General features: G+C 43.2%; 1 protein-coding gene and 1 pseudogene across 1 annotated transcript; one reads left to right on the top strand and one right to left on the bottom strand.

Moving 5' to 3' along the window:
• Positions 1-284: 284 nt before the first annotated feature.
• LOC140514774 (deoxyhypusine synthase pseudogene) lies at positions 285-6690 on the bottom strand (annotated as a pseudogene).
• A 7225-nt stretch (positions 6691-13915) lies between these two features.
• On the top strand, positions 13916-18450 carry PRDM8 (PR/SET domain 8). The gene is made up of 3 exons (XM_072623309.1): positions 13916-14269; positions 15320-15551; positions 15969-18450. Exons 1-3 carry the CDS (start codon positions 14051-14053, stop codon positions 17699-17701), a joined length of 2184 nt encoding a protein of 727 aa, XP_072479410.1. The 5' UTR covers positions 13916-14050; the 3' UTR covers positions 17702-18450.
• Positions 18451-18958: the final 508 nt, after the last annotated feature.

The following is an 18958-nucleotide window of genomic DNA, read 5'->3' as shown; positions in this document are numbered from 1 at the left end:
GAAAAGGAGAATTGATGTGACAAGGATGATAGGGTGAAAGAAAAATTGCTTTTTTTTTCTTTTTTGGAGGCAGGTATGGTTTATTGACCTTGAGAATGAGTACCATTAACTGCCAAATAAAAAAAAAAAAACTTTACCTTAGGCCTGCGTATTTGCTGACCTTGACTAGGGCACTGAGAGGGTTGGAGATGATTGAAGATAGTTAATAGTAGGGGTCAAAACCTAGCACTCCCAGCTTCCAGGTCACTATTAGAACCCACTGCTCTTTTCTCAACTTTTCTCAACTACACTCCACTTTTCTCAGGAGTTAAGGTGATAATTCTCTGGGCAAAAATCTCTGTTATAAGCAGAGGAAAGATAAAAGGGGCATTGACATACACCTTGACTGGCCCAGCATCCATTTGAATCTTTCTCCAGGACACAGATTCATCTGGCCTCACACCTGAGTCTGAGTCATGAAATTCCTGGGCCACATTAACATAGACAGTATAATCAGTCCCACTCCTCAGGAAGTTAGCATTGGTGATGTAATGTTTTTCAGGTCTCCTTTGAGGATGATCCTGCCTGTATGTTTGGCAAAGATGTCCTGAACATTAAAGTTGTATGCTCTCTACAATGTCCAGCACCAGTCAAAGGTTCTTATATGAATGGAAAGTCATATCCACAAAAGAACCTTTTGTTAGAGCTGGGCCGAGCACTGGGAAGTTGTTCCTCTGTATAAATTAATATGGTCTCAGGGTTGTTGATTTCCTTCTCCAATTATGCAATCATCTTCAATGCTGTCTACCTCATCCCCTCTGTATTTTGCTCCAGAACCTCTGCTCCAGAATTGACATTACTCAGCCCTCAGACTTGTAACAACAATCATGGGGAACAAGCAGGTTTGCAATCCTGTCAATGTCATTGTGCTGCAGGTGCTACCTCTTCAAGAAAAATTCACCTTGATATTGCGGTGCCATGCACTTGATCAGATCTTCCTCTATACCACTTAAAGGGCAGGGGAGTAGTTTTCTATTTGCTAGCCTCCAATATGCAGCAGTTGCCACCATCTTGTGCTGTATCAGATAGCAAGTGGTCTCTCTCTAACACCAAAGCTGATGAGTTTGAAGTGTAGCACAAGAAAATGGTGCAACTCTTTGGTTGCTGTTGGCTCTGTCTCAAGTCTGTGTCATTCTTCTCCTCCCCTAGAGGCTCTTCTCAATCACAGAGCAGAAGACAGACACAAAAATTCCATTGTCCTCTAGGCTGGGCCCTGAACCTGAATGACCCTATGGATAGTACTGAGTTGTGTCTTAGGACAACAGAATAAACATGGATTGTGTGATGGTGCTTTCCTGGAAAAGTTACTAGAGTAAAGTTACTAGAGTAAAGTCTTCAATATGCTAGCCCCAGTCAATGTCCCAACAGGCTGAATGGTAACATAAAGGTGATCAGATGGTAGTACTCCATCAAGGGATTGAGAAAGGTCCTTGAGTTCTTTTCTTTTTGAGACTTTAGTTCTCTGGAGGTATGTGTGTGTATGTGTGTATGTGTGTGTGTATGTGTGTATGTATGTGTGTGTGTGTGTGTGTGTGAGAGAGAGAGAGAGAGAGAGAGAGAGAGAGAGAGAGAGAGAGAGAGAGAGAGAGACTAGGGTTATATATTTGTGAAAGATGCATGTAATTTGGTGTCCCCTTCCTCTCATGGGGCCTTATAAGCTTAGTCTTAACTATATGGCTAATGTATACCTGGTTATCTCTGAATTCCACTGGAATTCATATAAATGAGTATATCTAGTGGCCTACAGGAATAGGACCTAGGGACTGGATCTGGGATTTAATTAGTATAGGGGACTTTCAGAGAAGAAAATTCAACGTACTAATTCAGGGGTTTGCCTAGAGAAGCGAGAGGTTAAATGAATAGTTCAAGTGTCACATAGCCTATAAATAGATGTGTATATATTTGCTTATATCCAATTCTTTTTCAAAGGGAGGACTTGAAGTCAGCTTTTTTTTTTTATTCAACCTTCCATCCACCACACCACATTCAATAGGATCTGAATATTTCTCCTTTTGAACAATAATCCACAAACATTTTAAGTTCCTACTAGTTATCAAGCACTATACTATGTGCTGGACTTGCTGGAGTTCCATATAAAGTTGGGGGAAAGGGGAGAGGGGAAATATAGTAGATGCCTAGCTGGAGGTCTTTTAAGGAATCAGGAAAGACTGATTGTTTTTCATTCCAATAAATTCCCTTAATTTTTGTCATAGTTCTTTGGAAGCTCTCAGCTTACAAATATTTCCTTTAAAAAAGAGAGAATGAGTGACTGAGTGTTTGGCTTCTACTAGTCCTAACCCCATAAGTATACTGGCTCATTTCATTGTTGGCAGGCCCTCATTTTATTCCATCCTCTTTCCCCAGACGGGCTCACCAGCATAGTAGAATGTCATGTATCCCATGTTAGTAGTGCCTCCAGAAATTTACTTGAGAGTGTGCATTATGTGGCAGGAGTCACCTTATCCCACCAAAGAAAAGCTGGAGGCTAAGAATATACAGAAAAACCTGTTTTTAAGAATATGTTTTAGTAATAGAGTTCCTCCCTTGATAAATTTCTTTCTCCATGCTTATAATATCCAAACCATTCCCCAACAAATCACAGGGCCAACTTGTATGTCACAAGTACTTGTTAGGGAGAGGTATTTATAGTCACATATATTGTTATTTATAGTCACAAGAAAGCAAAATGATAGTCTTCAGAGCCCCTCGGTACCAAGAGATGGCTATATCTGGACACTCCATCAATAGATCTACCCACTCTTGGTCTGCTTTCTAGGACAAGTGGAAATCTCTAAATAAATAGATAAAATGTGTTCATTTCCGAGATTTTTTTCTCAACTATATACTCTAGTGGATTCTTTTAACTATAGAAGGAGTGGGCAGGAGCTGGGTGTGTATTTGTGTGTGTGTGTGTGTGTGTACACACTTGAGTGTTCTTGGGTATTTTCTGTCTTACTACAAAGGAGAACTCTCTCTTCTCTTATTCATAGAATCACAGAATTTTAGTCAGAAAAGATCTCAGTGGACATTTGTATCATGATGGTAACCCTTTATTGCGAGTAATTTATCAGTGATTTTAAACCAAATCTCATATCATTTGGTAAAGCTCACCTCTCTTTTGCCATTGTATTCTGCATTTAAAAAAAAAAAACTCATGTTTGCAATCCACTTTCCCCCAAGAATATGAAAAAAAGAAGGCTCAGAGAGGACAAGAGATTTGAACACAGTGACATAATTAACAAATACCAGAGGTGGAATCTGATCCCCAATCTTTCCAGACTTCAGAGGCACTCACCTATACTTGTTGACACATTTAATTACCTCCTAGTGATATCCTAGCTCACATCTATAGCTACCCCATTTCCTTTCTTAATAGCCTGATGTTGGATTTATTTGGCAGGTTATTTTTATCACCCTTCCTTTTTAAAAAAGCAAAAACAAACAAAAAAAACCTGAAGTGAGAAGTCCATGAAATTACATGTAACTGGTAATCACGGAGGGAGCTTTGCAAACACTCAATCAGTTTAATGTGAAAAGTGAGCAGTTTTAAAGCCATAGGTAATGCAGTTTGGGATTAGATGTAAATCTCCCAGATCTCTCAGGTAGAAATGGAGCTGGTCTCTATTTTTGTTACTAATTGCTGTCCTCACAGCTTTTCTCCCTCTCTTCCCTTCATTTTTCACAATTACTCTCATTCTTCAAATGTGTTTCTCCTCAGGGCAGATGGGACAAGGAATTCAGGCAGAGATCACAGAAACTGCTTCCACTAAAAGAAGTCACATCCCTGTGTGCCTTCTACCTAGATCGCTTCTCCTAGAAAAGGAAAGCATTCTTATACGCTCTTCATCAGCTCAGTTTAACACAGTATAATTACATTTTTCAGAGGGCTTGTGAATTGAATATAGAAGTATCCACAAATGTTAATCAGTTTCTCAGTGTATATGTATCAAGGAAGACCAAGACTGAGAGTGGAGGTGGGGAGTAGCTGTTCCCTGGGATAACCAGTCTAAGGCCACTGATGACCTCCTTGCATTGTCTCACCCCTAAGAATGAGATAGGAGACACTCTTAACTTGATTTCCAGAGGGTCAATATGGGCAAGTTTGCTATGCTAGGTGTGATCTACCCTTTCTTTCCAATCCTCATGCTACTTTCCCCTAGTACATGCAAAATTGTGAGATTTATCAAAACAAGGAGGAGTAAGGGATTCACTCCTGCTAAGTGACTTCCTATATTTTATTCTTACCACTGAAGAAAAGTGATGAGGGTCGGAGGACACTCTATTCAGAAGAATTTTCCAATCTGAGCTTTATTTCACTCCTGTGTCTAAAAAGAAGTAGAAATACTTCCTGTCTTCAATCTGCCTGGGAGAAGGAGTCTGTTCTGGGGATTTGAAAGGGATTCCTCCCCTCGCTTCATTTGATGCCTGGAAGCAGTGGGAGATTGGAGAATAAATCAGTAATCCTAGCCTCCAAAGTCTTCATTCATTAATTCATTCAATGAATATTTATTGAAATTCTACTATTTGTAAGGTACTACACTAGGTGCTGGGGATAGAGATATGAAAAATGAAATAGTGCTTGTCTCCCATTCTACCTTTGGAAACAACATGCACACAGATAGGTCAATACTCAACATATACAAAGAAAATACAAATAAATAGGAAGAAAGAAAGAAATATTAATTAAGCTCCTACTATGTGCCAGACACATAATGTCATTTTATTCTCAGGAACAACTTTAGGAGGTTGGTGCTGATACCTCATTTTACAGTTGAGGAAATTGAGGCAGACTGAGGTTAAGTGACTTGTCTAGATTCACACATACTATTAGTTAATTAGTGTTTGAGCCCAAATTTAAACTCAGATCTTCTTACTCCAGGCTCAGAGTTCTAGCCATTGTGCCACCTTGAGGGAGCTCAGTGTTCCAAACTGGGTAGATGAGGAGGGAGTATGTTCCAATGTATAGAGAATATCCTGAAAAAGGTAAGGAGACAGGAAGTCGAATTTAATACAAAGGGAGCAGCAAGTAGACCCATTTGGCTGGAAATAAAGAATACAAGGAGGAATATATAATGTCTGGAAGGATAGTTTGAGACAGATGCTTAATAATAGTAGACATTTAGGGGTGAATGGGGTCGAGAATGGTCAGCTCTGTGATTTAGGAATATCACTCCCCTCCCCATCCCCAGCTCTGGCAGTTCTGTGAAGAAAATCAGGAAGATAAGACCAAGTAGGAGATCCTTGAAATAGTCTAGGCAAGAGCTGGTGAAGGCCTGCACTAAGGTGGAAAGGGAACTGAAGAGAAGTGGATTGGAGGGATGTTGTGAATTGTAGAATAATGAGAAGCCCAAGATATAAACCTCTGTGACTAGAAGAATTGGGACATTAGAAAAGGGATAGGTTTGAGATAAAAATAGTAAGTTTTATTTTGGATGTGCTCAGTTAGAGATGTCCAATAGACAGTTCATAGGGTCATAGATTAAGAAGATCATAAACTTCAAACCTTTCATTAAGACCAGAAGTTTCAAGTGACTTGACCAAGGTCATGCAAGGTAGTAAGTGATACTGCTAGTGCCAGAGGTGGGATGTGAACACAAGTTTCTCAAAATGCTGGGATCTAGAATATTTTTCATTCTGTCTCTCTAAATCTGAATTTAGTGCACAGAAAAGAGTCTAGGCCTATTTTTGAGTAAATGATGCTGTGACTTACAGATTCCAATTGGGAGATTTCTGCTTGGGAGCCTGGGAATAAGACTGACAAGATCCATGAAAAGTGAATTTCTAGATAGCAGCACCTACAACAAGGTATTTGTTCTCCCGGAGTCAATCTTCCTGATTTCTCATGAGAAAATGTTGGAAGTTCATGCTTTTCAACCCTTTAACTTTTGAGTTTTAGATTTAAAGCTTTACAACCGAAAGGAATAGTCATCTCTCAAATACTCTCATTTTATTCATGAAGAAACCAAGGCCCACAGATGTAAAAAGTGACTGACCCCAGTTTACACAGGGCATGACGAGAGGCTTTATTTAGAAGGTGGAGTTTTATCAGAGTTTTGAGGAAAACAAAAATTTCTAAAAGTCAAAGGTGAAGTTGTAATGCATTGCAGGCATGGAAAACAGTCAGTGTAAAGGTGTGGAGATGGGAGATGACATGTCATATGAGAGGAAAGAAAGCACAGAGTCATGATTTAAATGCAGGTTTTCTGCTTCCACAGACATCCCTTTCCATTCCACCCATCTGCCTCTTCTTAAGATTTCTTAAAATCTTACCCAGAAGCATTAAGCACCAAATAAGAGATGGCCTCCCCACCTCAAAAGAAAAAAAAAGGTAAAGTTCAATCTGAAACATTCTTTAAAAATAAGACTGCTGTGCTCATATTTTTTTATCCTACTATAGTTCTTAAGCTTCGCAGAGGAAGATCTGACAGATACCATAGGCTTTGAATTAGGACCTCAACTTTTTCTCTCCTGGCTCAGTACATTAAAGGAGTCTGGTGGCTTAACCAGGTTGGTCACCTTATACAGGGCAATGGAAGGTATTTCCAGGTTCACTTGACTTCCTGGGTACTCCCAAGAAGTCCATACAATCCTCTTCTCTTTTTCTTCTTCCATATCAGTCTGATCAAGTTTGTTCCTGTAAATGTTTCCCATCTCGCTAGTTTCAATAAAGGGAAACAATTTGTCACTTACTGTCAGTTAAAACACAATTAGTATTCCATTTCCTTCTGGTCCCTCTTTCTTCCAATTACTCTTTCCTGCCATCCACCTCAGCCAGAAAGGAAAAGGCATGAATTAACCTTCATCCTCTTGCACCTCTCTTTCTCATTCCTTCCATGTTGCTTCCGAAAAAGAGCCAAAACCTTTGGAAACCAACCACTTGTTTGTAAGAAGCAGAGGTGAACCAGAAGGGGAAGAAGTTTAGGAGGGGAATGCAATTTCTTCTTTCAGCCTAGGCATCTTTTACAGTTTCTATGAAGGTCATCCCACAAGTGTTCTTCTTCCTCTGAACAAGACTAAGATTTCTTTTTCCCAATATTTATCCCAGCTGAGCATAAGAATTCCCACTCTAGTAGTCCTAAAACAGTTTTCGCTACTTTTCCTCCACCCCTCACCCCTTTTCTACTTCCACTTTGTCCCAATTCAGGGCATTTTTTCATCAACTTATCTTTCTACTCATCCTTTCCAAAAGAAGGCATTAGAAGTAGAATATCCACTTATCTTTTCAATAGCTAGGGAAAGCTTTACAGTAATGTGCATGGGGAATATCCTTCATCCTTCTTCATTGTTATCCCTTTAACGTTTTAATTGGAAATAAAATATCAGGGAAAAGAACCCCAAATATATGCATAAACCTATTGTTCCGTGAGAATTAGATGAAACTATTGACTGAGGTGTGCTTTATAGTCGCTTTTGAGGCTGAATAAATGCACATAAATGTCTTAACAGTGCTTTTAGTATCAGTGAATTTCTATAATTAATAATGTCAGGGCAATTTCAAGTTGGTTTATGTACCGTGCTGTCCCTTAAATTTTGAGAGAAATAAAAATAATTTGTAGATTTCCTTTCCCCCCATCCCATTAATGATATTCATTTAGACAATTTATACCACAAAGCAAGAACTATGCCATTTAAAATACTGAAAATCTTTCAGGCAGAAATTACTGTCTAAATTTTACATACTCCCATATTTTTAATGTTATGTCAATCTCTTTAATTCAGGTGACAAGTCTGGTGGAGTTGGATAAAATAAGTGTTGAAAGTCTACTTAACTCTATTCAAACTACTACAATGAAGGCAGGAAAAAAGGTTTGTAAAGCATAAAATAAAGTTTTCTGTTTTCCCCCCATGATGTTCAAAGCTATAGTTTTCCCAAGACTTTTTTTAGTTTGGAAGGAGAGCAAAAAGGTAAATATCTGCTTTATGTTTCTTCCCCATAGAATTAGCAAAAGACCTTATGTACTATGCACTATGTACAACCTGCATAATATGTACAGATAGGGGCATATTTGAAACATGTAACTGACTTGTTGAGGAAAAGACAAGAAAGTCCCATTGCTAAAAGTTATGATTCATTTATCTCCTCCCTCCTTAAGAATTTTGACTCTGTAGCATCAGAAGCATTTTCAAGTGGAACCTGTAGGAAAGATGGCACCTTGATTTTTAATTTTTTTCCCAGAAAGTCTAGCTTCCCACTCATTAAGTAGCTGTACTGGGATGTAGTTCTCAATCTTTTTGTCACTAAAAATTAATCAAAGAAATTTAGGACAAACACTCTATACTTTCTTTTAATCCACCTGCAATTTCCTGTGAGAATCTCTGCTAATGTTTGTGGTCTCCTTTCCCATATTTCTCTCTTCTTCATCAATCCTCTTCTCTTTCTTACTATTTTCTAATCTACCTGCTCATTTTAATATTTCTGCTCAGTCCTAAATGTTTTCCTGGGTTTTCTGTTGAAGTCCTTAAAAATATTACTTTCCTTTCTCTTTCTTCTCTCAACACCCCTGACTCCAACCTTGGTTTGGATAAAAAAGTGCTTTTAATGACTTGTTCCCCTTCTGATTGCTCTTTTGTTCTCTTGGTATTAAATGGATGTGAATGGTATAAAAGATCTGAAAGAAACACATCTGTGAAATTAATGGTAAGAGGAAACCCTGGTGGCTCTTATATAAGGTTGTGTGTGTATATTCATCTTGAACTCTCTACCTGTCAGGAATTTGACAGGAAAGTTCTTTGAAAAACCTTTTATTGATATAGACAAGATTGTCAACATCATCATCATTATTTCTCACCAGGATGTGTACTGATCAGTTCAATGAGAAAATATAGAGGGGTAGGGTTATGTGCATTGCTGAGTGCTTTTAACTTCTGTTTAGCAAAGGCTGTTAGCAAAGGCAATACCAGAAAAGGAGTAGGCATGAGATGGGATGGGAGACACAGGAATGGGGGTTTTCAAGGAGTTTAAGAAAGTTTTCTTTAAAGGGGAGGAAATTTAAAACTTTAGGGAAAGTATCCTCTGTGCTGCTGTCTCTGTCTGTCTTTTTTCACTTTCCAGTTTGTGACTCAGATAAAATAGAATGACCTCAGAGTCCTTCCTTCGAGTAGAGAAGCTTACCAATTCAGTTCCCCTGCAGCACAAAGATGCCGCCTGATCAGAATCAGTCCTGGCCTTGGTAATGGTTGACTGAGGGAAGAAAAAAAAGAAATGGGAAACTAGGAAAAGGAGGGCAAAAGAAAGAGAGATCAACTAATGATCTCTCTTCTATCACATTCTATCGGTCCCAGCATTTCTCTTCAGAAGAAATCCTTATTTGTTTTATCCAAGAGATGAGTCTAATGCCACTCTGACCCAGAAAACTGCCCATGTGTTCAGCATCAGAGAAAGTCCTGGCAATGCCAGAGATAGAGACTGAACTAGCACCCTATACCAATCTTCCTCTTAAACGTTTCTTTTTAGATTTCCATCCCTGTCTACGTTTGCAACTCCATATTTTTATCAGAGCACATGTATTTGATATACATGTCCATTACATATATTTCATTAACCTCAGTGACATCCACCTATTCTTCTCTCGATCACCCCCCCCCCCCGACAATTACAGAAGAATGGATAGAACTGAGTCTGATTATATGAGTATGTATTTTGTGCTTAAGTTCTCTGCCCAGTCTAAATGACTTGGAAATCTGCCAGTGTCTGGTCAGTTTGAGGCAAAGATTCCTGCTAGGTGAAAATCTTAAATGGATTGTTTTGATGGAGTGTTATAACTTTTATGGAGTGGAGTTATAATATTTGGTCCTCTGAAATTGTATGGATAATTGTTGTATGTCTTCTTGACTTTCGACCATAGTCACAATACTTAAGGTGACCATTTTTGTAAAGACCAAGTAGCCTATTTTCCTTTAGTAGAAGGCTGGAATAGAGAAAGCCTTCAGCCCCTCTCGATAAAAGTAAAACTATTGAAAGACAGATTCGAGCAGCCCACTAAGACTCTTCCCGGCATACCACCACTGCAACCCCAAAGTTATAGGACAAGATGTTGGAGAGAGGAGGTAAAGAGCAGGTATGATGCTCCTGAAATTTCCAAAATTACTTCTGTTCAGAAATTCAAAGGCCTGTCAAAATAGAGCTGTCTGTGAGCCTTTAAATTAAACTCCTTCTCCCAGACCCAACAGACTTTCAAAGCACAGAGTCCATACTACCTTTCAGGAATTCCCAGCTTGATATCGCAGGGGGATCTCTGGATGGATGTTAGGGACTAGGGGCGGGGGTGGGGCGGGTGCTAGTAATCTGAAGATTTCCTCCATCACTTGGAATCTCTGCTCTATCTACCTAGAGATGATTAGTGTTGGGGGAGGTCCCATTATTCTCTCTCTCTCTCTCTCTCTCTCTCTCTCTCTCTCTCTCTCTCTCTCTCTCTCTCTCTCTCTCTCTCTCTCTCTCTCGCACACACGCACGCACACACACACACACACACACACACACACACACACACACACACACACACACACCTTACAAAGCTTCACGAATTGTTCCTCCCACCCTCCTGCTTCTCTGTAATTACCCTGCTCCTTTCCTATCACCACTCTCAGCGGGTCTGGCTCAGAGATCCAGTGGTCACGAAAAAGTTGACTTTGTGTTGTTGTTGTTATTTTTTAAGTTTATTTTTCCCTCTGAATATTCGGGGCAGTGGATATCTGAGAAATTCTGAGATAAGAAGTTGACGTTTTTCCTAGTCCCATCCCCAAACCCTAACGTAGCTAGTCTCTAGTGGGTGATTTGGGAGCAATTTTGGGCTAACCCAACCCACCCACTCCCTTTCCCTGCCCATCGCCCGTCGCCTACTGTTTCACATTCCCTTGGTGGTGCTCTCATCAGCTCTGCTGCGGGAGTTTCCGAAGTACCCAAGGGAACACAAATGACCTACTGACACTTTCGACCCTTTTCCCTAATTTTACTTTCGGGTGATGGTTTTTGGTGGGAAGAATTATTTCCTATAGAATTAATTTATTTCTCTACTTTCCCTCCTCTCCCCCACCTCAATCCAAAATGAAGAAGCATTGGGAAGAGATAGACTGGAATCTAAGAACCCACAAGAGGTTTTCGACTCTTGAAGGGAAAAGCTGGACCTCCAGGTAGCTAGCAGAGCTGGGAGGCAGAAAGAGGAGAGGGGACAACCACAGGGAGAGCAACGCCGAGTAAAGAGTTAAAGGGAGGGGACATGGGCTGTCACGCGTCATTGGGCAGATTATGTGCAGCAAACAAAAAGTGTGTGTCTGTGTGCCAGTCAGTCACTGCATCGGGTCCATCTGTACAACTCTCTCTCTCTCTCTCTCTCTCTCTCTCTCTCTCTCTCTCTCTCTCTCTCTCTCTCTCTCTCTCTCTCTCTCTCTCTCTCTCTCTCTCTCCCCCTCCTTCCTTCTCTCATTCTCTCTCTCCCCGTCGCTTTACAAGGCATACAGGGCAGGAAAACCAACGTCTCCTGACATGGAAATACAATAGACACTTAGGGGTAGGGGAAGGCGAGAGTCGATTTTATCCTTTATCCTTTTCGGGTATCCTTGGTTTGGGGATTATATTCTGACCTTATTCCTGGTAAGTCCATTTACGTTGGTGGTGGTTGTCCGTGCTTCTGTGTGTTTGCGGGGGGGGGGGGGGGGGGGGGGGGGGACGACGAGGGGACACAGCGGGAGTGGGTGGGGGAAGTATCTTTTTTCCTCCCAATTTCAAGCATTGAGGGGTGGGGATGAGCTGGGGACCTGCAACACCAAAACGTTTTATACAAAAGGGAGAAAGGGGAAAGAAGCTGTTTGCCACCGAGGTGGTGATTTGGCAACCGGCAGACAATGCCAGGGCTGGGGGAAGAGAAGGGATGGAACTCGACTGCCTTGGAGCAGTTGGCTTCTTCTGCATGGATCTGGTTCCCAGAAAGAGGATCCGAGAAGGGGTTTAAAGAGAGAGATCCTAGTGGAGCAGGTTTTTGAGATCTTAATTTATCAGTGGCATAGGGAAGAGTAAGGGAGCTGGCAGGTTGGCGAGCAGGCGGGCAGGCAAGCGGTTCTCTGCTCTCTCTAGCATACCCATCAGCTGGTTATTGTGATGATTCCGGGCTTGGGGCTTGGCGGACGGCGTGATGATTAGCCCTGGTGTTCGGGGGACCCTTTCCCCGTATTGTTAGGTGAAACTGCATTTTAATGACTGCGTCCCTGCTGTTGCCCGAAGTGACGGGGCGACCTCCAGCACAATGAAAGGCTTCTGGTAATGGGACTTGATAAAAAGAGAGAAAAATTCGAGGTTAAAACGTTGAATTGAAGCAAAATGAAAGGATAAAATAGAAGTAGGCTTTTTAAAGAACAAAAAAAAAGTTGTGGAGTTTTGTTGTTTTGTTTGTTTTTTTTTTAAATTACATTAATTTGCAACCAGATCTCAAAAAACCACAGGGAAATGTGGAAGGAAAGGGCTATTGTCCATTAAAAAAAAAAAAATGGACTTTCTCTTCTAAGGGTTGTAACAGCAAAGACCCTGGGGTCCTTGCTGTTACAAGGGTTTCCCTCCCTATGTTTTTCCTGGGCCGAAGGGTAGCATAGAGAAGCAAATGTAAGAGGAAGTAAACCAAATAAAACTTTCAGTCATGGTTGATAACTATAGGGGGGGAAGGGGGGGAGAATCTATCTTAAAACCAAATTGTGAAGTTAACTGGTTAGTGAATATTAAGAGGAAATGAACATTAATAATATTAATTCATAATCAATTGTTTCTCAAGAGAGAATTAGTGCCCATATCTTCTGCTATTGACATTACAGATAGTATCACTGAAATAATAATTAGGGAAATGCCAGGTCCGAGTAACCTAAGACTCACCAAGTATGATAGATAACAATGCATTCAACACTACTCCAATGGCTCTTTAAGATTCAAAACTATCGCTTTTTATTCATTTTTCCATGATCCCAAGATTTCCCTTCTGATTTACCTTATTTCATTTTGGCGTGTTCAGAGGGAGGGGGGAGAAATGTTCGTTTATGACAGCTTAATAGAGAGTTCTCCACCAGTGACTGATTTAAAAGCTCTTAAAGATTTAACAGCTGGAGAGCCCACCTTTAAGAGCTCAATTTATGTGGAGATCGCCCCAGCCTCCATTTCCACCCCCGCACATCTTTAAAAAAAGTGTCCTGTCTGGGGAAGTGAGCATTCACAACTCATTGCACAAATTGTATTCCTAGGCTGGGACACTTTATGTTTGTCTTGTACCTGCACACTTCACAAGTCACATTTGACTGAATCTATCCCCTTGTATAACAAGGTAACTGGGATTCACCCTCATCCATAAATAAGCGTGTCGAGGTAAAAAATAATTACCTCTGCTTGCTGCTTTTAATTAAAGTCTCGGAGGGAAAGTGCTGGATTATGGTAATGAGCAGACATACGTTCCCTCTTGTAGACTAGAGCTAAAGGTTAGCTGACATGAAATCAGTGACATTGACAGTCCACTTGAAATCCATTTGCCATGCTCCTCCGCCACAGGCTGTTCTCCAAGAATGGGTCTCTTTTTGGAATAAAAAGATCGGGTCTCTGGCTCCAGAGCTCAATGAGGACAGAAGGAATAAGCCTTCCCTCAACCACTAGAAGTTTGTTTTAGTTTGAGAGGATCAATAGGCTGTATTAAAATTGCGTTATTCTCTTATACTCATTTCACTTATCTTTGCTCTGTATTGGTTAATGTAAATATGACCATTTCTTCCTATGTCCGTCCCAGCACCACTTCCCTTTCCCCCCACCCAATCCCTTTGCCGCTTCAGTTCACATCCTGAAATTCGAAAGTCTTGTTTTCCTTGAAAACATCAAAGTATAAAGGCTTCACTCAAAGGAAACACTTCTTTATTTTATTTTTAAACAATAGCACCACAAAAGTAGGAGTGGAATCAGATTCTAAATTTAAGAGGCTACACAACGGTTCACGTAGGTAACTTTGGGAAACTTTTCTTTTTCTCCCGCTATGCATGTACGTCTTAAGCGATGGAGGATACCGGTGTTCAAAGGGGCGTCTGGGATGGAGATGCCAAGGCTGTTCAGCAATGTCTGACGGATATTTTTACCAGCGTTTACACCACCTGCGACATCCCAGAAAACGCGATATTCGGTCCCTGCGTTTTAAGCCACACTTCTTTGTACGACAGTATAGCTTTTATAGCTCTCAAGTCCACGGACAAGAGAACAGTTCCTTATATATTCCGGGTAAGATTTGACTGCTGTTGGATGCATTCATTGTCAGTGAGCTGTTAAGCAGAGGACTAAGGAAAGATTTATATCCTGTGCCCCTCCCTTAACAAATCAACTCAGCCGGGCCTACAGTAGTAGCAGTATCTATCCGTGCTAAAGTGAAATATTCTTCACCTTCTTCCTACCTCCCTATCACCTGAAATTTCCCGATAATATAGGGGCAGGGTTTTTCTGTATTTGGAATATCCAACACCTGATTCAATTTTCCTTTTCATTTTGTCTGTAGAATTGGCTTATGGACATTTTCTATTGTTGAAAGATTTCTGCATACTGGAACCATTTGTACAGTAAATCTTTTTACCTCTCACTTGGTAACTTCTGAAGTGTCTCTCCCCCTCAAACGAACCCCCTCCTACACAAAAACATATCCTTCACCCTAATGCTCCACAGCAGATGGATTGACTGCTGAACAGAGTTATAAAAGCAGCTTGGGTGCTGTAGACTTATTGCTTTTAACAACAGACAAATTTGGAGGTCATGGGATTTAGAGTTGGAAGGAATCTTCCTGGCCTTTTTGGTCAGCGTTTCAATTTACAAATGAGGAAACTCAGAACGGAGGAGTGGCTTTGCCCCTCCACACCGGGAGCTGATTGTGAACTGAGATTCTGGCTCCAGATCTATGATACCCACCTTATTCAGGGCCTAGGTCTAACCTAAGCCCATCTCTTTATTAAACAAAGTATAAATTCTAGAAGTTGAAGTCGGGAAGAAACCAATTGAATTAGACCATAAGTCTTCAAAGATAGAGTGATCTTTTTTTTTTTTTTTTGCAGTATTTAAGTTAAAGGGTTTTGTCCAATATAGTAAAACAATACCCAAAGATTTTTTGAAATTGCTCAGTATGTTTTCTGTGAGTGACAAAAATGTGTATGGGTGAAGGTTTGGGTCAAATGCTCGCGAGCTGAGGTCCAGAGAGTGCGTGTAGTGCACTGGGGCCTAGGGGGTCGTGATGAGGGGAGGAGGTTGGACGCTGCTGACTCGCTGCTCTGGTTACATCTAATGCAGGTGGACACTTCAGCAGCAAATGGTTCTTCAGAAGGTCTAATGTGGCTTCGCCTGGTTCAGTCAGCTAGAGATAAAGAAGAGCAGAACCTGGAAGCCTACATTAAAAATGGACAATTATTTTACCGATCCCTCCGAAGGATTGCCAAAGACGAGGAGTTGCTTGTCTGGTATGGGAAAGACCTGACTGATCTTCTTTTGCTCTGCACTTCTAGATCTCACAGCAAAATGAATGGTAGGTTGTCAGTCTACCTAAATCATTGTCCGCTTTGGAGGCTTGGGGAGAAAAACTGGAGGGAGGAGGGAGCCCAGGAACCTTGCAATTCACTTCAGACCAACCCACGCCCTCGGAAACGAAGGCTTTTTTGGAAGGTCTGATGTAGGTCCCCTGTGACAAGTTGCCCGGAAGGAAGGTAGGCTTCAGGCGAGAAAGGTTGGCTGCGATGGAGACATTGTAACTGAATTGCTTAATTAATTACTAGCTGGGAAGGAAAAGTTAGGATGGAAGTCTGATTAGTTTATAGACCTGACTCTCCAGGAACTTAAAAGAGACATGCGACTATGTGCAAGGGTTAGGACTGCCAGACAGACGTGGGGTGACAAGAGTAACCGCTTCTCTCTGTGTGTGCACATGTGTGTCTGCTTGCTACAGGGTCTCCCCCTTACACATGCCTGGACTGCAGCCAACGTTTCCAATTCGAGTTTCCCTACGTGGCGCACCTGCGCTTCCGCTGTCCCAAGAGACTACAAAGCGCGGACACCGGCTCCCACAATGAGCAGGACGGTGGAGGCTGTCCAAAGGAACACGGTGGAGGAGGTGGAGGCTGTGGCGACAGTGGCGGCGGCGGCGGCGGCGGCGGCAGCATGGCCAAGGACCCACAGCAGCCAGAGGCTACTTTGGCACCTGGCCCCAAGTATTGCAAGCCACCTACCATTCCCATCCACCACTACCCGGCTTCCCAGGACAGCAGCAATCCCTCTGCGCCGGGCGCGGGAGGCGGTGTCAAGCCGTCTACGGATTTCCACAACCTTGCCCGAGAGCTGGAAAACTCCCGTGGGGGCCGTAGCTGCTCTCCTCCCCGAAGTTTAGGCGGCCGAGTGGGCAGCAGCGGCAGCGGCCACCAGGAGGTGGAGCTGAGTCCAAACAGCAATGCCACCTGCGCTCTGCACCCCGCCACGCCGAGTGGGGGAAGCGGGAGCAGCGGCGGCGGCAGCATCAAAGCGAAGAGAAAATACCCAGAGGAGCTGGAGGAGGCCAGCCGTGGAGGGGTGGTACTGGTGGGGGGCCGAGGCCGCTTTGCTGAGCGTCCCCAGCCGGCCTCCAAGGAGGACCTGGTGTGCACCCCGCAGCAGCAGTACCGCACCACGGGGAGCTATTTCAGCCTGGAGGAAAACGGCCGCCTCTTCGCCCCCCCCAGTCCGGAGACTGGCGAGGCCAAGCGCAGCGCCTTTGTGGAGGTGAAAAAGGCCTCGAGGGCGGTCGGGGGAACCTCGGGGCTCGTGCAGGAGGAGGAGGAGGCTGCCGAAGGGGCCACGAGCGCGAGCGAGGACAAGGATCTTAGTGCTGGAACGGGCGGCTTAGTCGGCAATACCTCCTCCCCCTCATCGTCCTCCTCCTCTAATTCACCGTCTGGACCCGAGAAACTCCTGGGAGCTCGGCCCGGGGGTCCGCTGTCTGCCCGTCTGGAGGGAGCCAGCCCGGCACGGGGCAGCGCCTTCACCACCGTGCCACAGCTTGGTGGCAACGGCAGCGCGGGCAGCGGAGGATCGGGCGCCAGCGCAGGGGCGGGCCAGGGCGCAGCCCCCGACGAACGCAAAAGCGCCTTCTCGCAGCCCGCGCGAACCTTCTCCCAAATGCCTCCCCTAGTTTTGGGCCAGAAGCTAAGCTCGTTGGAGCCTTGCCACCCCGGGGACGGCGTGGGCCCTACCAGACTGTACCCTGCAGACCCTCTAGCAGTGAAACTTCAGAGTGCGGCAGCGGACCTAAACGGGGCCTGTGCGCCGCTGCAGAATGGCGGGGGCCTGCCCAAACAGAACCCCTTCTTGTACGCCACCACGTTCTGGCCCAAGAGCTCGGCGGCCGCGGCGGCAGCAGCCGCAGCCGCGGCCGGACCCCTGCAGCTGCAGCTGCCTTCAGCACTCACGCTGCTTCCTCCATCCTTCACGTCTCTCTGCCTACCCGCGCAGAACTGGTGCGCCAAGTGCAACGCCTCCTTCCGCATGACTTCCGACTTGGTGTACCATATGCGGTCACACCACAAAAAGGAGTACGCGATGGAGCCTTTGGTGAAGAGACGGCGAGAGGAGAAACTCAAGTGCCCCATTTGCAACGAATCCTTCAGGGAGCGCCACCACTTATCAAGGCACATGACCTCGCATAATTGAAATGGAACGGTAGAACCAGTCTGCGGGATCTCTACGCACACGACGAAAACTAGCTGCAGGAATGAAATTCAACCCCTACACCTGCCTCACCTCTTTCCCAAACACACTCTCTCACACACGCGCACACAATGTAGGGCGACAGGGCCACCCATTGGGACTCGGAGACAAGATTTGCCATTCCGATGTTTACTTGCACAAAACCACACCCGTAAATAAATATCTGAGTCGGAGAGGGTGGTGGGTTTTGATTCGGGGGTTTGTTTTGTTTTTGTGGGTTTTTTTAATGCACGCATTTTCACTCCCCCAAAATACATTTTTTAAAATGTCATATATTGCAACATATTGATGCATTTATCATACGTTTCTACTTAAATTATTAAGCACTTACACAATTTAGATGTAATAATTATATGGAAGGGCAAATTTTTATTTTAGATATAAAGTGCACAAAGAAGAATGCAAGGCCTCTGCATTACGCGATTACAGTTTGTGTTCTCACAAAGCAAACAAGCAAAAAGTAATTTGAAAAATGGGGAGGGGGGATTGGTTCAAGTTTCCAGGGGAAAGTGCATGTGTCATGAAATAGTTACAGGAACTTCCATGAAGAATGTCATCGATTCTGTAAATATGTATTTCCTTTTAATACAAAGTGTAATTTTGTGCCAGTGAAACGAAGTATGCATAGTTATGTGTTTCTTTTCCCCCCCTTCCAAAGATTTATCAAACTTTATAGTTTATCTCGGTATGTTGGATGCTTTGACAATAAATGACTATTTTCTTCAAAGCACTTGGATGTGGCTAAGTATTCATTTGGAAAGGGTGTCCGTTGTGGTTTGTGGCATCTGGTTACCGAGATTTAAGAGGGTAAAATACACACATTCTTTACAGTCGCAGTTTGGAGTGGATGAGGATCAAGGAGCCTGCGATGTAGCAAAAGCGAAGATTATATCCGAGAATAACGGAAATTGCCTTCACCCTCCCCAGTAACAATGTCTCAAGGGGCGACAACGGAATCAGACGTGTAGGGGCAGGTAGACAAGCCCATTTGACGATCGTTTGGGAAATCTTTTGCTATCTTATTGGGTTTCCGTTCAAAAGACGTATGATTTACGTGAACAGGTAACTTATCCCTGAAGGTCGGCTTTCATACTGTTCGCAACGTAATTAGCTTCTTTGCAAGTGGCTGTAGACAAATAATTTATGGGGCGGAATTCTTCAGACGCAATGATTCCCCTCTCTTTACCTCACCTTCAACCC

Source organism: Notamacropus eugenii, chromosome 7 (assembly GCF_028372415.1).
Source record: "Notamacropus eugenii isolate mMacEug1 chromosome 7, mMacEug1.pri_v2, whole genome shotgun sequence".
NCBI classification, from domain to species: Eukaryota; Metazoa; Chordata; class Mammalia; order Diprotodontia; family Macropodidae; genus Notamacropus; species Notamacropus eugenii.
The sequence above is the reverse complement of the archived record's forward strand: the minus strand, read 5'-3'. Positions and strand labels throughout refer to the sequence as shown.